The 18323-nt window shown below is 44.9% G+C and overlaps 1 protein-coding gene across 2 annotated transcripts in view; it reads right to left on the bottom strand.

The window, feature by feature from the left end:
• Window positions 1-18277, bottom strand: part of GDPD1 (glycerophosphodiester phosphodiesterase domain containing 1) — a 29746-nt gene extending 11469 nt beyond the window's left edge. For both annotated transcript variants that reach the window (XR_008327753.1, XM_053366886.1), the window contains exons 1-2: window positions 17959-18277; window positions 7034-7076 (exon numbers count right to left, since the gene is read on the bottom strand). Coding sequence is in view for 1 of the 2 variants with exons in the window: in XM_053366886.1 (XP_053222861.1) it covers window positions 7034-7076; window positions 17959-18094 (179 nt within the window). In the remaining variant the exon portion in view is untranslated. The remainder of the gene's footprint in view (window positions 1-7033; window positions 7077-17958) is intronic.
• Window positions 18278-18323: the final 46 nt, after the last annotated feature.

Below are 18323 nucleotides of genomic sequence, written 5' to 3'. Positions count from 1 at the left end.
GCAAAGCCTCTAAGCCTCCCACCCACTGCCTCCCCCGGTCATGATGTGGTGAGGGGTGCTACCTTTTCATCCATCAAAAAGTACATGGAGCTGAAAGAGTGACACTTTTTCCCACTTCCTCTCTCACCTCTGGGTCTGTTTAATTCCACTGGATCTCACTTTTACCCAGATCCCTAGAGAAAGCAAAAGTGTGCACGGGCACATGCTTCCCTCATAGCAGGGGGCTGTCCCAGGGCTAGAGAAATAGCCAGAGGGGGTGATGCCTACAGCACTTGCTTAAAATTTCCAGATCTGGCTGAAAATGTCATTGAGCCCTGGGACATCACATCATGGGACATTTTTATCCGGGCTGCAGTACATCTTTCTGCCACCAGGGGCCACAGTAACCTAACTTTTTATCCATTATTCTCCAACAGTCCTGTGCATTAGAATTAATTCAGCAGACAGTATTTCTCTCTCTGTTCGTGGCCTGTGAATGATGCAGGATCTGCAATGCAGCAGGCTGATGTTGTTTGAAACCAAAGATGCTCCTCCAGCCTCTCCAGAAGCCCTGCTGATTCTGCCACATTTTTGAAAAAAAACGGTTTCGGTGGGTGGATTTTAACATAATGACACACACTTTGATATTTCAGATAATTCTGAAAGGTAGAGAAAAGCAGAATGCAAAACCTTTTTTTAAGCCTCCAGGAATATATATATATACACAATACGATACGATATCTTTATTGTCATTGTCCCTTGCGGAACAATGAAATTGAAAACTACATAAAGCTACCAGAAAACTACATATATATATATATATATATATATATATATATATATATATATATATAGTCACTGTGCCCCACTTCTTGACATTACAGTGGTACCTCAGGTTAAGAACTTAATTCATTTTGGAGGTCCGTTCTTAACCTGAAACTGTTCTTAACCTGAAACCTGAGGTACCACTTTAGCTAATGGGGCCTCCTGCTGCCATCACACAGCCGGAGCATGATTTCTGTTCTCATCCTGAAGCAAAGTTCTTAACCCCAGGTACTATTTCTGCGTTAGTGAAGTCTGTAACCTGAAGCGACTGTAACCTGAAGCGTCTGTAACCCGAGGTACCACTGTAGATTGCATGCTAGTGAAGGGGTGGGGAAAACTTTTTTCACACCAGCCTCAGAATTAGTAGGAAAATGTGATACACCAATAGCTACTGACCATTTACATACTGGTTCTCCAAGGACTTTAAACAAGGGTTCTGAATAGTTTATTTTCCACCTATAAATAAGGCATATAAGATGCACTGCTTGGCATCTGTGATCAGGAGTGCTAGATCAAGGCTAAACCCCTCTTTGCTGGGTGACCCTAAGGCAGTCACAGTATCTTCCCGTTCAACCTAGCCTACCCCCACAGGGCTGCTGTGAGGATGTATGGGGATAAACCCCAAGCATGCCACTCTGAGCTGCTTAGAAGGCAGGATAAAAGTGCAAGAAGTAAGCTAAACGGGTCAATGCGCTGGCTAGCTGGTTGAAATCAGACCCATACATGTTTGGTGTGATAGAGCTGCTTTTAAAAATGCTGACAAACCTTTCTTTTTTAAAAAAATGCTGCTAAACCACTCTGGTAACCAGTGTGGTATGGTGTAGTGGCTGATAAGCATCAACACTACAATGTTCTACGCACGTCAGACAAAATAGGCAAACAGGGAAAACTTTGCACCCTGGAGTCTCGCCTTCATTTGAGACACTGTGTTTGTGCAAAACATCCGACTGACCAAAGTCTTCACTTTGTTTCCCACAGGTCCCAATAAAGACACTAATGAGCTCCTGCCTCAGAACCGTAAAGGGAGCACTGAAGCCACCCAGCCCAAGAAGACGACAGCTCCCTTGACTGTCTTCGTTGAGTGCTTAATTAAACGAAGTTGTTGTGTAATGTTAAACTCTTGCATTTGTGGCCCAAACACAACACAATAAAGCTATGGAAGACTCTAAACGCTTATCTCGGCTGGTGGCTTCGCAGGGAGCATGTTCTGATTTGAACGAGGGCTGAAGAGCCACCAAAATTGGTTCTGTGCTGCGGAATCCCTAGAGGTAGAAAGTAATAAAGAATACTCTTCCCAGTTTCATCTATGAGGTTCAGGGACACAGATCCAGTGACAGCAACCTCCTTCTCCAATGAAGAACAGACCCCAAAGGAAAGGAAGCACAGTTGCTATTGAATGTGAGAAAAGTGCACATGATAAAACCATAAAGAGCCTTGTGGCACCTTAAAGGCTAAGAAATTTATTATAGCATAAACTTTTGCGGGCCCACAATCCATTAAGTGTAATCCTGAGTTGGCCAACCAGTGTGGTGCAGTGGCTTGAGTGCTGGACTAGGACCTGGGAGACCAGGGTTGAAAACCCCCAATCTGCCACCAAACGCACTGGGTGACCTTGGGCCAGTCACTGCCTCTCGGCCTAACCTCCCTCACAGGGTTGTTGTGGGGATTAAATGAAGGGGAGAAGCAGGTACACCACCTTGAGCTTTTCGGGGGAAAGGTGGCCTGCAATTGCAATTAATACTACTAATACTAATAATACAGTGTTCTCGAAGCTACAAACATGAGTCTGACCAAACTGCGGGAGGCAGTGGAAGACGGGAGTGCCTGGCGTGCTCTGGTCCACGGGGTCACAAAGAGTCGGACACGACTAAACAACTAAACAGCAACAATACTAATACTAATAAATGCATATGGCAGGAAGAGGGGATTGTAGGGTTCAGAGGGAACTGAAATGTCAAAAAGAATGAAGTGTCAGGATGTGCCTTGCTAATTGCTTGCCAACTCTCTTGCTTTTGGTAAATTGTTGGCTATTCTTTTTGACATTTCAGTCAATAAAGCCAATCTTCACCACAATCTTTATGAAATCTGAAGAACCTCCTTCTAAGGTCTGCTTTAGCAGAGCTAAAGAAGAGAAGAGGGGAAACTTTGTTGTGTTAAAACCATCACGTTTAGCTGCCATGGAGATTAGAATGGCCTGTGGCCCTTTTCAACAGCCTTGTTCACGCTAGGAAAATTCTAACAATGCCTAGCACTTTGGAAGAAAGTGTACAGTACTAGCTGTGATAATACTACTAAGTACAAAGAAAGACTTAAAAAACCTGAATCAATTCCTGGGTTATAATCACACCTCCCTCACAAAGAATCGGGCATGTGTGGTTCCTTCTGGTTCCCCACTGAGAAATCTGTAGTAATTTGCCATTTTGCAAAGAGTAATTGCAGGGGAGGAGGGAGGCAACTCCAACACGTTATTGATTCTGAAATTAATGCTGAAATCCACAGCCCACACATTTCAAGGTAGTCTTGAAGTAATACCTAGCAGCTTTAATGAATTTACTGGAGAGTGTGTAGGTTGTAAAACAGCCCTGGGACTTCTAGCAGTTAAGAGCCATGCATCTGATTCATGAGGGATGACCAACAGGAATGTCAAGGATCCAGATGGCCCATAAGATATCCTGGACCTAAGTTATTATGGGCCTTATAAACTAATACAGTCAAACCTTGGTTTTCGCATGTCTCGGCTGCCGAACATTTCTCATTTTTCCCCACTGAATTTGCTGACAGCCCTTTGATCCTTGGTTTTTGAACGTTTTGGAAGTCGAACGGACTTCTGGAACAGATTATGTTCGAAAACCAAGGTTCCACTATACAAGGACACTGAATCTGACCTGGCAACATATGGGTAGTTGGTGCAAGTTTTTAAGCACTGGAGTTTATTTCATTTATCACATTTCCATCCTGCGTTTCCTCAAATGGTAAGGTAAAGGACCCCGGACGGTTAAGTCCAGGAAAGGCGACTATAGGTGCAGTGCTCATCTTGCTTTTCAGACCGAGGGAGACGGTGTTTGTCCACGGACAGCTTTCCAGGTCATGTGGCCAGCATGACTAAACTACTACTGGCATACGGAGGACCGTGACGAGTCTCAGAGCTCATATAAACGCAATTTACCTTCCCGCCGCACTAGTACCTATTTATCTACTTGCACTGGTATGCTTTCGAACTGCTAGGTTGGCAGAAGCTGGGACAGAGCAATGGGAGCTCACCCTGTAGTGCGCATATGAACTGCTGACATTCTGATCGGCAAGCCCAAGAGAGGTTTAGACCACAGCGCCATCCACATCCCAATGAGTTCCAGGTGGCATATATACTCACCCTCTCCTCATATTCTCTTTACAACAACCCTGCGAGGTAGGCTAGGCTGAGCTTGACTGACTGTCCCAAGGTCACCCACTGAGTGGGGACTTGAACCCTGGTCACCCAAGACTCTAACTCTAACCACTGCACCACACTGGACTGCCAACTCAGCGATTGCTGTTGTTGGCATCCATCTGTCTTGGGATACAATGGAAGAGTGCGCCTTTGGGGGTGAAGTCAAACTGCTGGAGAGTTACAGCGCCTGCTGTGGCTGTAGAGACTGATATGGGAGAGATATGTTTAACTGCAGGTTTGACTGTGTTTGGTTTTGATGCTACAGGTGCACCATGGCAATTTAGGCTTATGCTTAATGCATCTGCTAAAGGGGACTATGGCCCACTACAGCTTATGCGACAATATATTTGCTAGCCTTCAAGCTGCTGCAAGACCCACTGCGGTTCCAAATGCTTGATTTCAGTACACCTCTTTCACTGAATGTGTTTGCTTTTCGTGGCGTCTGTTCTTCTTGCCAAAAGGAGGTTATAGTCCCTGGAGACGTGCACCTGAGTCCCTGATCTGCACAGATAAATATTTTTTAATCACTTTGTACCTCTAGGGATTCCGCATCACAGAGCCAATTCTGCTGAGTCTTCAGCCCTTGCTCAAATCAGGACACACACCACACTGATCTGCTGGCAGCAGTCTGTCCCCATCATCTGATTAGTATGTGCTATAGAACATATAGCGGGACGCGGGTGGCGCTGTGGGTAAAAGCCTCAGCGCCTAGGGCTTGCCGATCGAAAGGTCGGCGGTTCGAATCCCCGCGGCGGGGTGCACGCCCGTTGCTCGGTCCCAGCGCCTGCCAACCTAGCAGTTTGAAAGCACCCCCGGGTGCAAGTAGATAAATAGGGACCGCTTACTAGCAGGAAGGTAAACGGCGTTTCCGTGTGCGGCTCTGGCTCGCCAGAGCAGCGATGTCACGCTGGCCACGTGACCCGGAAGTGTCTGTGGACAGCGCTGGCCCCCGGCCTCTTGAGTGAGATGGGCGCACAACCCTAGAGTCTGTCAAGACTGGCCCGTAAGGGCAGGGGTACCTTTACCTTTACCTTTTTATAGAACATATGCAGTCTGTGTGCCCTGTGTGTTTTGCCTCTAAAAGCATTGGGATATTAGGCAACCATTAGCCCAGTACTAGGGAGAGGGCTACGCAGGTCTGACTCTGCCACAATCAAGCCTGCATGGATCACTTTCCCCTGTCCCAGACTGCAGCCACTTGTGGCACCTCTGTTGAAAGGCTGGGTGTCCTCTTACTAAAAGGTTCATTAATCCAGGGATATTGTCTATGAAATACAAGCTTTGACATTCATATATTTAATTGCAGGTGCAGATATACACCCACCCACCCTGGATTTATTTTGTTTCAGAAGCCAAAGCTCTCAGTGGCAAATAGGAAATACATTGACCTTTATTTCTCTGTGACCCTTGCAGCAGACTGCAAGGAACATCTGATAACTTTAGCCCACTGAACAGGTGCTTCTTCTCACTGCCCTCTGCTGTAGCTTTTTTCCAATGTGTATCCATGTGGCAAGAAGGCCCCCATAGGAAAGCTTTTAAAGAACACGGCAAACTTCTGCACGGCATTCCCAGCCTCAAGGCCAAGAAGTAACACAAACGTATTAAACTATCTAACTTTCACAACAGTGACCTTCTGTGTTCAGGGCTTCAGCTCTGTTGAAAAGCCAGCACTGGAAGGCAGTTTTATGTTTTGGTTTGAAGGAAACAGAAACTTTTCTCCTGGGTTCTACTCTCAAATTTGTTATTCTTAAGCAAGCAATCTTGGGCAAGCCACAACTTGTACACCAGTATTCCCTCCATCACGTATTACTTTCCAAAATATTAAAGAGAAAATCCATTGGCTGGAGTTCAATTAATGTGTTCCGTCGATGCAAAGGTTCCTGTTTCTGCAACTGGTCTCCTCTTTCCCTGCATGCCCTCTAAATCTGTTCTAGGGGTTCCCAGATTTACAGCAATTACTCTTTTTTTTTTTTTTTTTGGAGGGCCATCCCACCACAGATGGAAGCTGGCCAGGAAAGCAAGAAAATCCTCTCTCTCATCTGTTTTGCTTGTGGAAGGAAGGAGACACCTTGACAACACAGAGCCCACAAGACATCAGTTTGCCACTACAAAAGTGAAAAGTTAGCTTGGAAGGTAGGTGGGGAGTTGAAGGGAGAAGCCTCTCCTCCAGCTTAAACCTGCCTCCCTGACCTGGAAAAGCCAACCCCACGTGCTGGACGACTTCCTTTTTCAAGAGAAGTTAATAGAAGGGAGGACGACATTATGTCCTCTGCAAACAGCAGCTCTTGTTTACACATGAAAGGAAACGCTAAAGTATTTCAGACACACAGATACTTCAAAGGAAACCGAATGCATGCAGGAAATGTGGAATGCCACCTGCAGGAAATGAGGAATGCCACCCACATCTCTGTAGCTCAGGGAAAGGTCAAATGAATAAGCCTATTGCCTAACCTGAACATTTTTATTGAGATAATTTATAAGCAAGACAAAAGCCTCAGGGAGTCTCTGCTGATTAGCTCTCAAACACTGGAACAGGTTGGACTAAAGCTAATCCAAGTGCTATTGTCCAAGAACAACTGGCTGTATAAGCAGGTCATAGAATCATAGAACTGTAGAGTTGGAAGAGACCCTGGGGGTCATCTAGTCCAACCCTGTGCAATGCAGGAACCCTGCCCACAGCCATCCCTGGGTGGACTCAAGCCACCAATGTTCCGGTTAACAGCCAGGCCCACTGTGCCACTAGAGAACGTGTGCCAACTGTCTGTGTAAGCAAATACTGATGATAAAAATCGTGATACTCACTGGCGAAAGGCTGCCATGGTATTTTCCAGATTCTCTCCAGCTCCTGTAGGGGAAAAAACAGCATTTTAAAGGAAACAGCAACCACTTGGCTTATAATCATGGCTGCATGTTTTAAGAGCTGCAAGGGAGCTAGGCGAATTTTGTGAATTCAAAAACTACTAAGCAGGAACTCTTTGCACCTGTTTTGAAGATACTCCTGTTTTAGTGGCTGGATTGTTTCATTGTGCATTTTGAGGTTTGTACTGAATGGATGTTTATATTTTAACGCTAGTGGAACAGTTCTTCATATGTTGCAAACCACAGGAAGCCTATTTTGGCATCAAGTGGCATATAAAATAATAAAATAATATTTTAAAGGCATTTCATGAATTTTATAGTTTGCTTGGCTCACCAAAAGGGAGAATAGTGCCTAGTTTCACCTCACAGGAATATATATATATATATATATATAATGAAACAGGGATGCATAACACAGACTTAAAACCAGTGACAGAAATGGCGCAACTTTGAGAAAGCTGCTTCCATCTGTCATTGCTAAATGGATTTAATGCTATCAAAACTGGCCAGACATCTAAGTAGCACTTGCAACAAACTCAATTGCCTATACTACTGTGCTCCAACAAAAAGTTCTTTGTCTTTCCTTCTTTATCCTTAAGGACCCAGTTTCACTGCACAGTAAGTGCCAAGTTGAGAGGCATGAGTCTGACACAGATTCTTGCCAAGGACTGCGGTAAGTGAGTGAATGTGGGTGCAAAGCTGTGTGGGGTCGATGCCAGTTTAAAGCCACTTAATATGCACTCCATGCAGCAACTCAGAACTCTTACCTCCAACATCTTGAACGTACAATGTTTGTTACTACAACATACAGCTGTGCAGCAGCTGTTTTCAATAAGGTATCTTAGACAAAATGTATTGTGTGCGAAACTGTCTGCAAACAGACACTGCAGTGGGTTAAGGAACAGGCTTTAGCAAACATTTGCCACCCCATCCTTCCTCTTCCTCTCTCAAAAAGTCTAATGTACTGAGATGTCTTCTGACGTATGTGTCAAGCATAACCACTCTTCAGAGGCACTTGAAAAATGAAAAAAGTACAATTTAACCATGGTCCCCTAACATTTAGAACCGTAAGGAGATTCAAAGCTTATTTACCCCCACCCACTCACTAACACATGTGCTCACTGCCCTTCCTCCTTAAGGATACAGTTCATAGGTCACGCTCAGCTTAAACATACCAAACGCCTGTTAAATCAGGAAGCAAATGCATCAGCTCCACCTCCTCAACAGAGAAAGAGAAAATATAAGCTACGAACTCTGATGTTACCAGGCAAGTTCTGTAAGGAACAATCCCTGTTCTCATTCTTTAAACACTGGCGGCTGGTACCCATTGGGAACGGCAGGGTGGAAGGTAAAGGTAAAGGTAAAGGTACCCCTGCCCATACGGGCCAGTCTTGACAGACTCTGGGGTTGTGCGCCCATCTCACTCAAGAGGCCGGGGGCCAGCGCTGTCCGAAGACACTTCCGGGTCACGTGGCCAGCGTGACAAAGCTGCATCTGGCGAGCCAGCGCAGCACACGGAAATGCCGTTTACCTTCCCGCCAGTAAGCGGTCCCTATTTATCTACTTGCACCCGGGGGTGCTTTCAAACTGCTAGGTTGGCAGGCGCTGGGACCGAGCAGCGGGAGCGCACCCCGCCACGGGGATTCGAACCGCCGACCTTTCGATCGGCAAGCCCTAGGCGCTGAGGCTTTTACCCACAGCGCCACCCGCGTCCCAGGGTGGAAGGTAGGGAGCCCCATATTAAGTGGCCAATTCTGGGTTTGCCACCTTCCTTCTTCCTGCTGATTCTATAAAGGCAGAACAGGGTGAGGAAGAAGAAGTCTGGGCTCATTAACAGGAAAGGAAGCCAGGTACCTCTCCGTCACGCCTTGGTACAGATCCACACCTGCTGAATGACAGCCTGCCACATAGATGTGAAAATCTTTAGGGAACAGGACAAAAAGATGACAACCACACCTGACATGATGTACTGCTTGTAATTCTGAAACCTTTCTATTATTAGAATGAAAGTTGTACAGATTAAGACTTCAGACCGTCGAAGGTGGGATGGTTGGTGCGCAGGGTGGAGAGACATAAGGAAGGCGTACGCAACATGATGCCCTTCCAAATGTTGTGGACAACAACTCCCATAATCCCTGACCATTGGCCATGCCGCCTGGGGCTGATAGGAGTTCAAGTCCAAAGCATGTGGAGGGCACCATGCTGACTGTCCTTGGTATATGGCATGGGGACAATTTTGTTGGACAGGGGAAGTAGGATCACAGATAGGTGCATAAAAGGAAGATTATACTGCAAAATTATTTGAATGTGCATATACCTGTTTGGTATATGTAGCTAATTAAATTTTATAAGCTGCCTTTGGAGGGTTTTGCCCTGAAAGACGGGATATAAATATCTTAAATAAAAATTAATGGATTTGATGAAATGCACTCTAATCCACCGGGGGGGGGGGGTAGAATCTGTGTCTTCAATGCACCATCAAGGTTTCTGCTGCAACGTAATAGCATGGCCACCTGCCCACTTAGTTGTTCATCTAATTACTATATTAACACATCTTGTTAAGTGGCTCAAGCACACATAAATATCACCACACTCAAACTTCTACGGAACAGTCATGTTTCCCCCTTACTAATTACCATTTCTACCTTTGCCATGCTCACACAGTGCAATGGAGGAATTAGCAAAATTACAATGGAAAAATAAGCAGAGGACTCTAAATATTTGATTGCGTAGTTATGATTTCAGCTGTATGATCTGAGTGCCAGAATTAAGCGACCATCGAATCTGAGATCTGATCCACATTAAAGCCCTTGGCTGGATGTGGAGTGAGGCAAACTTCTCTCTAATTAAAATATGGAAATCATTACTTGAAGAGCTAATGATTGCTTCTGCCTTAGATGGCTTTTTAAAAGTGTTAGTCAAACTTGGGTATTAGTACATCATAAAGCCTCCATATTCAGAGACATGATTCCTCCAATTTTCAGATGCTGAGGGCAAGTAACTAAGTGATCCTAGTCAACCACTTTTGGAAACAGAAAGTTGGACTACAAAACAGCTGGACAAAACATGTACCCAATGTACTTTTGCAAGGTAAGAGAAACACAACTTAGCACAGCACTTCATCTATGAGATCAGTCTCCCACAACCTTTTGTGTTCCATATGTTGTTGAACTACAGCTCCCACCATGCAGGGCTCCTCTTGGGTCTGGTTTGGAAGTTCCAGCTGGTGAAGAATTTGGGATACCAGGCTGCTATTTGGCTGAAAACATGTGACACCATTGTTAAAGCATCTGCCCTGGCTGCTACCAAGCCAGGCTCAATGTCTTTGTATTAAAGTCCTGAACAACTTAGGTTCAGGGTACCTCAGGGGTTGGCTGAACCCCTAATATCCCAGCTTGATCACTGAGATCATCAACTGAGTTGGAAAGGCCCAATTAAGAGCTACAAGTACAGTGGTACCTCAGGTTACAAACACTTTGGGTTACAGACTTCGCTAACCCAGAATTAGTACTTGGGGTTAAGAACTTTACCTCAGGATGAGAACAGAAACCGTGCAGCGGCAGCGGGAAGCCCCTTTAGCTAAAGTGGTCCCTCAGGTTAAGAACGGTTTCAGGTTAAGAATGGACCTCCAGAACAAATTAAGTTTGTAACCAAAAGATATCACTGTACCAGAGTCCTTAATATCATCTGTCCAGTGTTGTGGAATACTTTGCCTACAGAGATTCAGCAGGCGTTGTGTCTGCTTTTCAACACCTGCTGCAAACTTTTCTAATGCATGCAGCAGGCTCCACAGGCAATTAAGAGAACTGTACATCTTTCCATATTAGTTGGTTGGTTTTTGATTTTAACATTTTCTATGTTTTTTTACTGTGTGGTTTTATGCATAACTGTAGCAAACGACTCTTGATTTTATTTTATCAATAGTGGTATATCATTATTTTCAGAAAGAAAGAAAATCTCCCCTGACCATTGGCCATGCAAAGTGAGGCTGATATGAAGGGACAGAGGTTGGGGAAGGATGCAATAAAGGAACCATTATAACCACATTGTACAAGGCTGATTATACATACTAGTACATATTCAGAGAAGATTGCAATTCTCTACATGCCCACCCTAGTTCTATCTGCAGGGCTCAGTAGTAAGCGATAAGAAAAATCACTTTCTCCCAGAAACCCAGAGAATCCTGTGCCAGTCGGTGGGTGTGTCTGTGTGTTTGTGTGAAACTGGGCTAGGTGGAAAAGAAGCACAAGGCGGATTCTTTTACAGCTCAGGGTTTCTTAGGTTCTTAGCAGTGTCTCTTAAGTCACTTTGTCACATTAGCCCTTTGTAAGAAATAAAAAGCACATGTTTGGGGAACAAACATGAACAAAGTTGGCTTTTTATTTCCACATGTCAGAGAACTGAGTTGCATCAGCCAGCTGAGGATGGAACCTGGAATCCCACATTACAGAGTGAGTTTAAGTCAGAGGACCAGCCCAGCTTGCATAAGATTCAGGTGCATTAGTGCCTGATCTTCTTACCTCTATGTAATTTAACTCTGATGAAATGTGACCTAGATAAGTGCCAGACACTCTCAAGGCAAGCCTATATCGCTTTGTTATCCTGGGACAGAAGGTCTTTAGAATCGGTTCCTTGGAAGGGGAAATGTAAAAGAATGACTATACCACAATATGTGCCGCACAGGGGCAAATCCTACGCAAGTCAATGAAAGTGTGCAATGAGTGGTTTTAGATCTGATCTAATTTCAACTTGGCATCTTAAACCAACTCTTAACAACCCAATGTGGAAGAGAGCCATCACTACTTATCTATGACCTGTATCTTGAGCAAATGGAGCAGCCTTATGGTTCAACATGAACAGGGGCCAAAGAGCTTACTGGATCCACCACTTGAAAACACAGATACATGTAGATGCCCAGTAGGGCTAATATACCGTAGTTGGTTGCCAGTTCAAGGCCCGACCCAGGCCCAATCAAAGGTGCTCACATTAGTGTTTAAAGCTTTAAATGACTCAGGCCCCAAATATTTGAAAGACTGCCTCTTTCCCTACAGACCCTCTTGGATGTTAACATCAGCAGATCTTGGACGTTCAATCACCCTCAGAAGTTTGGAATAGTAGTGGCCCAGAAGACCCAGAGAGGTGCGCCTGACACCTTCATTATACAGCTTCTGCTGTATTCTGAAAACACACTTCTTTACATTGGCCTTTGACATCTAAGATATATATTTTTGGTACCCACCCTAAGCCTGTTAAGTGCAATTTGTTTTAAAGTCTTTTTAATTTTATATATTACTGACTTTTTGATCACTTGTAACCTGCCGTGGGACCTGATAGTAAAAAGGCAGGTAAAACATCAAATAAATATAACAGCAGTAACAATAATAAAACCATTCCTGATTAAACAAGCGCACTTTTCAACAGGCCAAACAAAGGTCTCATATTTGCATGTTTGGCAGCTCTGCTACTGAACCTCCGCAAGCATCGTTCATTCAAATCTACTCAATAGAAAGCATATTGTGTAGCATAAGTAAAAAAGAAAGCTCATTCACTCAGGGATGGGAGATTCAGGGCTCTGGCATAAGAGTATCTGAGAGCTCAGTTACTCATCTTCCAGAACAAGCAGTTTCTTAATGCAGGACTGTCTACTAATAATAGATGAGGAAGTTCTATGAAGGCTTGTAAACTGAGACAACTTGAAGCATTCATGTTGATGCTCAGGATGAGGCAGAGTTTGATTTCTGCATTAGATGGGAGGCAGCAAACAAGGTGGCTTTTATATGGCAGGTAACCGTACAGCCAGCAGCTAGAAAGATTAAAAAGCCTTAAAACAAGGGACATCACATTCATCAGGACAGAAGGCATTGACCCAACACAAATAAGAAAGCCTCCTTTTTCTCCCTGCCCCCGTGAAGAACCAGTATCCCTGCTCAGAGAGCATTAAAAATCTAAATAATGGAAGACAAAAACGAAAGGAGAGATTACAGCTTGATGGAGGAGTAGAGGTGAGGAAAGGGTCAATTCTTCTGTGATTACAACCAGCAAAAGAACACAAGCATGCAACAGAGAAAGATTTGACAGAGGTGGGAGAGAGTCTTAACCTGGCGAGTTCTAGTTATATTCCAGGTCTAGGGGATGCATAGGTAAAAGGTAAAGGGACCCCTGACCATTAGGTCCAGTCGTGAACGACTCTGGGGTTGCGGCGCTCATCTCGTTTCCGGGTCATGTGGCGTACACCTTCTGGGTCATGTGGCCAGCATGACTGAGCTGCTTCTGGTGAGCCAGAGCAGCGCACGGAAATGCCATTTACCTTCCCGCCGGAGTGGTACCTATTTATCTACTTGCACCTTGACGTGCTTTTGAACTGCTAGGTTGGCAGGAGCAGGGACTGAGCAACAGGAGCTCACCCCGTCGCAGGGATTCGAACCGCTGACCTTCTGATCGGCAAGTCCTAGGCTCTGTGGTTTAACCCACAGCACCACCCACGTCCCTTAGGGGATGCATGGAAGGCAGCAAATGGAAGTAGTATAAGCAGGTGAATGGAGCGAGGAAAAGATGGCAAGGATCTTGTCATCCAGATGCCTAAAATTCTTTTGATGGAGCTGAAAAATCCTGATCATCCTTGCAAGTAGCTGTACTTAAACATCTGTACTTAAAGCTAATTCCTGCAGAAAACAGCCTTGGTCTGGCCAGCCTCTTCAGGGACAATACAAGAACCAGTCCAAACAAGGCAAGTATCCCACTTCAACTGAAGGTCACAACTTTGTTTGGTCACACATCTTACTTTTGTACAATAGCAGTGGAAGGCATTAGCTTTGCAGGATAATCTTCATGGAATGCGCTGATGAAGGTTTACTCTTGGGAAACTTCATCACGTAGAAAGCAGCCTCAGTTCAGAGTGGGAGGCAGGTATTAACAGCTCAGGACTGGACTGCAGGTTCTGTGATTGCTTACATGCCCTCATCCATTCATTTAAAAGCTTCTGGATTAGAAGCATAGAATTGTAGCATTGGAAGGAACTCTGAGGGTCATCTAATCCAACTCCCTGCAATGCAGGTATCTCCACTAGATCACACATGAATTCAACCTCTGCTTTAAAACCTTCAAGGAAGGAGAGTCCACCCCCTCTTGTGGGAGTCTGTTCCACTGTCAAACAGCTCTTACTGTCAATAAATGTTTCCTGATCTTTAGTCAGAATCTCCTTTCTTGTAACTTGAATCCATTGGTTTGGGTCCTACCCTCCAGAGCAGAGGAAAACAAGTTTGATCCACCTTCCATGTGATAGCCCCTGATGATATTTGAAGATGGCTATCATATCTCCTCTCAGTGTCCTCTTTACCAAACATACCCAGTTCCACCAACCATTCCTCATAAGTCTTCGTTTCCAGAGCCATTATTATCTTGGACACCCTCCCCTGCAGACATTCCAGCTTGTAAATGTCCTTATTAAATTGTAGTGCCTAGAACTCGACAGACTCCAAGGCAGAATGGACCAAGGCAGAACAGAACAGGACTAGTATGATGGGGACACCATACTTCTGCTGATGCAGCCTAAAATAGCATTAGCTTTTTTTTGCTGCTGCATCACTCTGCTGACTTGTGTTCAAGCTTGTGGTCTACTAAGACCCCTAGATCCTGTTCATAGGTGTCTCCCATCTTATATTTGCACAGCTTCTTATTCCTTCCTAAGTGTAGAACCTTATATTTGTTCCTGCTGAAATTCATTTTGTTAGTTTTGGTATGCCACACACTTTGAGAACCGATGAACTTTTTGTTGTTCTCCCACACCCCTTTTAAAGATGGAAACAACATTTGTCGCCTCCAGTCTGCAGGGACCTCACCTGCTCTCCAAGAGTTCACAAAGTTTATAAACAGGTGCTCTGAGATGATATCTGCAAGCTCCTTTAGTACCATTGGGTGCAGCTCATCAGGTCCTGGAGATGTGAGTTCATTTAAAGCAGCTAAGTGTTCCCTTACCAGCTCTTTTCCTATCTTGGGCTTCATCTCCCTCCTTGCATGATTTATTGTGTTATTTATTTTATTGCATGATTTACCAGGTTAGGTGCCACTTTCCTTTTGGATGAAGAGAGGCAAAGTAGGTGTTGTGCAGTTCCGCCTTCTCTCTGTCACCCAATAGCAGAGGCTAAAGAGATTAGAAAGTGAGTCAAGTGAAATCCCTTGAGGAAAGATGACAGTTTAATTGCCATTGGCTGCTAAAATGACCTAGCTGAGCAATTGTACAGTACTAAGATAAAGTGTAGGGTTGTGAAATATACCATTAAAGGATTCAGAAACCCCTCTTGCAAAAAAGGAGCATGATGAGCAACCCCTCTAAGGAGGAAACTTGGGGCCCATGTATTTTACCTCCTACCTCTACTGTGAGAACAGGATGCTGAGCTGGATGGGCTCACTTTGGCCCGATCCAAGAGGCTCTTCTTATGTTCTTCTTATTTATCATAATGCTAATGAACACATAGGTGCTGGTACCTCTTACCTTTTTATTACTTCCTTTTCAGCACATGTAGTTGACATTCAACTCTAAGGAAGCTGGTATCAAATGGTGAGAGGTAACAGATTTGGGATGGGGAGGATAGACCTTCCTATCATAAAGGAGTAGGGAATAACTACTGCAAGGTGCGTGCTCACAAAGTTACGAAGCGTCCAACACAATTTAAGCACAGGTTGCTCAACAAAGGTCTGGCATGAATATGGTATGTATTGTTGTGTTTTTATACTGTAAACCTGCAAACCCTGTGATCCTCCGATGAAGGGAAGTATAGAAACATTGTTAATAATAATAATAATAATGCCTCCCAAAAAGACAGACACAGGATTATAATGCACTGATTTTTTTAAAGCCCTATCTCCATATGAACTTGCGACAGACCCAATTAAAAGACTGCTTTTAAAACAAAACAAGATTTAAAAACATGCTGTCCATTAGCTGCCCTGAAACCCACCCACTCTCAGCTTAACCCTGACCCTGCTGCCCTCTCAGGGCTGCAGCCTGTCTAAACAAGACAGATTTTGCAACATCTCTAAAAAAGAGAATATTCTGAAATTGTCTATTTAAAGTTTGACAGATGGCTGACAAGATAACAGGGCATAGGGAGGGGGATGTACAAAAAGGAATTCAGAAGGATGCAAAAAGGTAGAAGGAGTTGAAGTTTAGGAAGCAGACAAGTTACAGAAGAGGGAGGGAGAGGTTGGAAAATCTAAATGATACTTCTGAAAGACACTTCTGAAATCCGAAGCAGAGAAGTGTCTGACAAAAGGGAGGGCTTGGGGAGGACGAAAGGGGAGGAAGAATGAACGGGATACTGGAGCGGAGGACTGCATAAAGGAGTGTGTGTGGGAACTTTAGAAAACAAAGCTGGCCAGATTTGGGGGATGTTGGAAAAGGCAGATCCTCTCTATAAAGAGGATAGGGGGAGAGAGAGGAAAGGAAACTTGCCATTGTGTGGAGGGGGTGAGAAGCAGCCCTGAGAGAGACGGTGATGAAAAATAACAGTGTAACATACAAAAACAGAATATAATCTCCATTTCAACATTCAGACATTATCATCACAGTAAAATTTGCTTGCTGATGTCTGAAGAAGTGTTTTATTTATTTTTTTGGGGGGGGAGGCTAGGCACGAAATAAAGGTAGCAATCTCCACCCCTTTTCTTAGGGGCGGGGGAGCAAGGAGGGGGCACAGATTTCAAGGTCAGCTTTTTTGAGAGAGGAAGAGAGTGAGCGAGCAAGGCAGCATCACCGCCAATGTTCTCCCTTTCTTCTCTTTAAATTTCCGCTGAAGTCCCTAGGACAATCAATTGCTTCACCCGGAGATTTTCAGGGGCTGGGCTGGGGGTGTGACCTTGTACATATACACATTTTTCATCACCCCCAAGGGGGGAGGGCAAGTGGGTCTTCTCTCTCCTCTACCATAACCCCCCCCCCATTCAGTTCCTGCCCAAGAAGACTGTATTATTTTTCTATGACAATCTGTTGCCCCTATAGTTCTTTGTAGCCCCCCTTCAACCCCTCCTCAGATTTATCTCCATTTGTTGCCCCCCGGAATATTTTCTCCCAACTCGTCACCCCCAAAATGCTCTACATTCCCAGTAATAGTTTTCTCTCCAGTTTTTGCCTCCCCGCAAAATATCTGTCCCCCACCCAAAAATCTGCACTTCCCCAAGAACATTCATTACCAATATTATATTGTTGAATGTATACAGCTTCCCTCCCATCAATAAATAGCCATTCGGACACTTATATTTGGACAAATCTCCCTCCCCCACAAAATTACCATTATTATATTATTAAATTCATACAGCTTCCCTCTCATATTCCCTGGGTGACTGACAAATAACATTAAAAACAGTGCATTCAATAATTACAAATAAATTATATGCTAGGACACCCCGCCCCTCCCCCCCCCCCGTTTATATGATTTTGCATTTTTTGTATATTGTTTTTCCTCTGTTCATTTTATCAGTTTGTTCCCTGCTCTGGGATTGAAAATGTCTAGTTAAGAGAGGGATATAAATACTGCGGCTAATATTATTATTAAGGCAAGACCCCCGCCCCCCAATTACCATTATTGTATGATTCAATTTGTAACAGCTTCCCTCCCATATTCTTCGGGATAGCCTCAATATTTAAAAAAACCCCGTATTTAATAATTACAAATGGTAAGGTGGGCAACACCCCCCAAAAAAATCCTCTCCACCAGAGAACACCCCGCTTTTCTCTCTCTCGATTGCTACGCCCACCCCCCCAAAATAAAGCTGCGCCCCTTCACAAAAGAAAAAGAAAAAAATCCTGCCTCTCGATTTGACTATATATATGCATATACATGAATACAACGACGCCCAGCGGCCGCCCTCACCGCCGCGGTGGGAGATGTGCCGGCATCGGAAGCGGTGGCGCTTGGGTCGGTGGAGCAAGCCCGGGTACTTCAGCAGCAGCGCCGAGGTGAAGAGGTAGCCGCCCAGCGTGGAGAGGAGGTAGAAGACGACCGACATGGTCGCTCCTCCTCAGGCGGCCGAGGAGGAATGGAAGACGGCAGGCGCCGAGAGCTGCGGAAACGCAGCCCCTCTCGCCTAGTACCGCCCGCTCCCTCCTGAGCGGGGGTCTGAGGCGACCGGCCACCGCTCCCTTGTCTTTTCTCCGGACCGCCAGGGAGCTCCGCCCACTCCGGCAGCGCATGCGCCAGTCCCAGTTGCGGTTGGTGGGGGGGGATGATGATGATGA

The sequence above is a fragment of the Podarcis raffonei genome, chromosome 15 (genome assembly GCF_027172205.1).
Source record: "Podarcis raffonei isolate rPodRaf1 chromosome 15, rPodRaf1.pri, whole genome shotgun sequence".
NCBI classification, from domain to species: Eukaryota; Metazoa; Chordata; class Lepidosauria; order Squamata; family Lacertidae; genus Podarcis; species Podarcis raffonei.
This window is presented reverse-complemented; position numbering and strand designations above follow the sequence as displayed.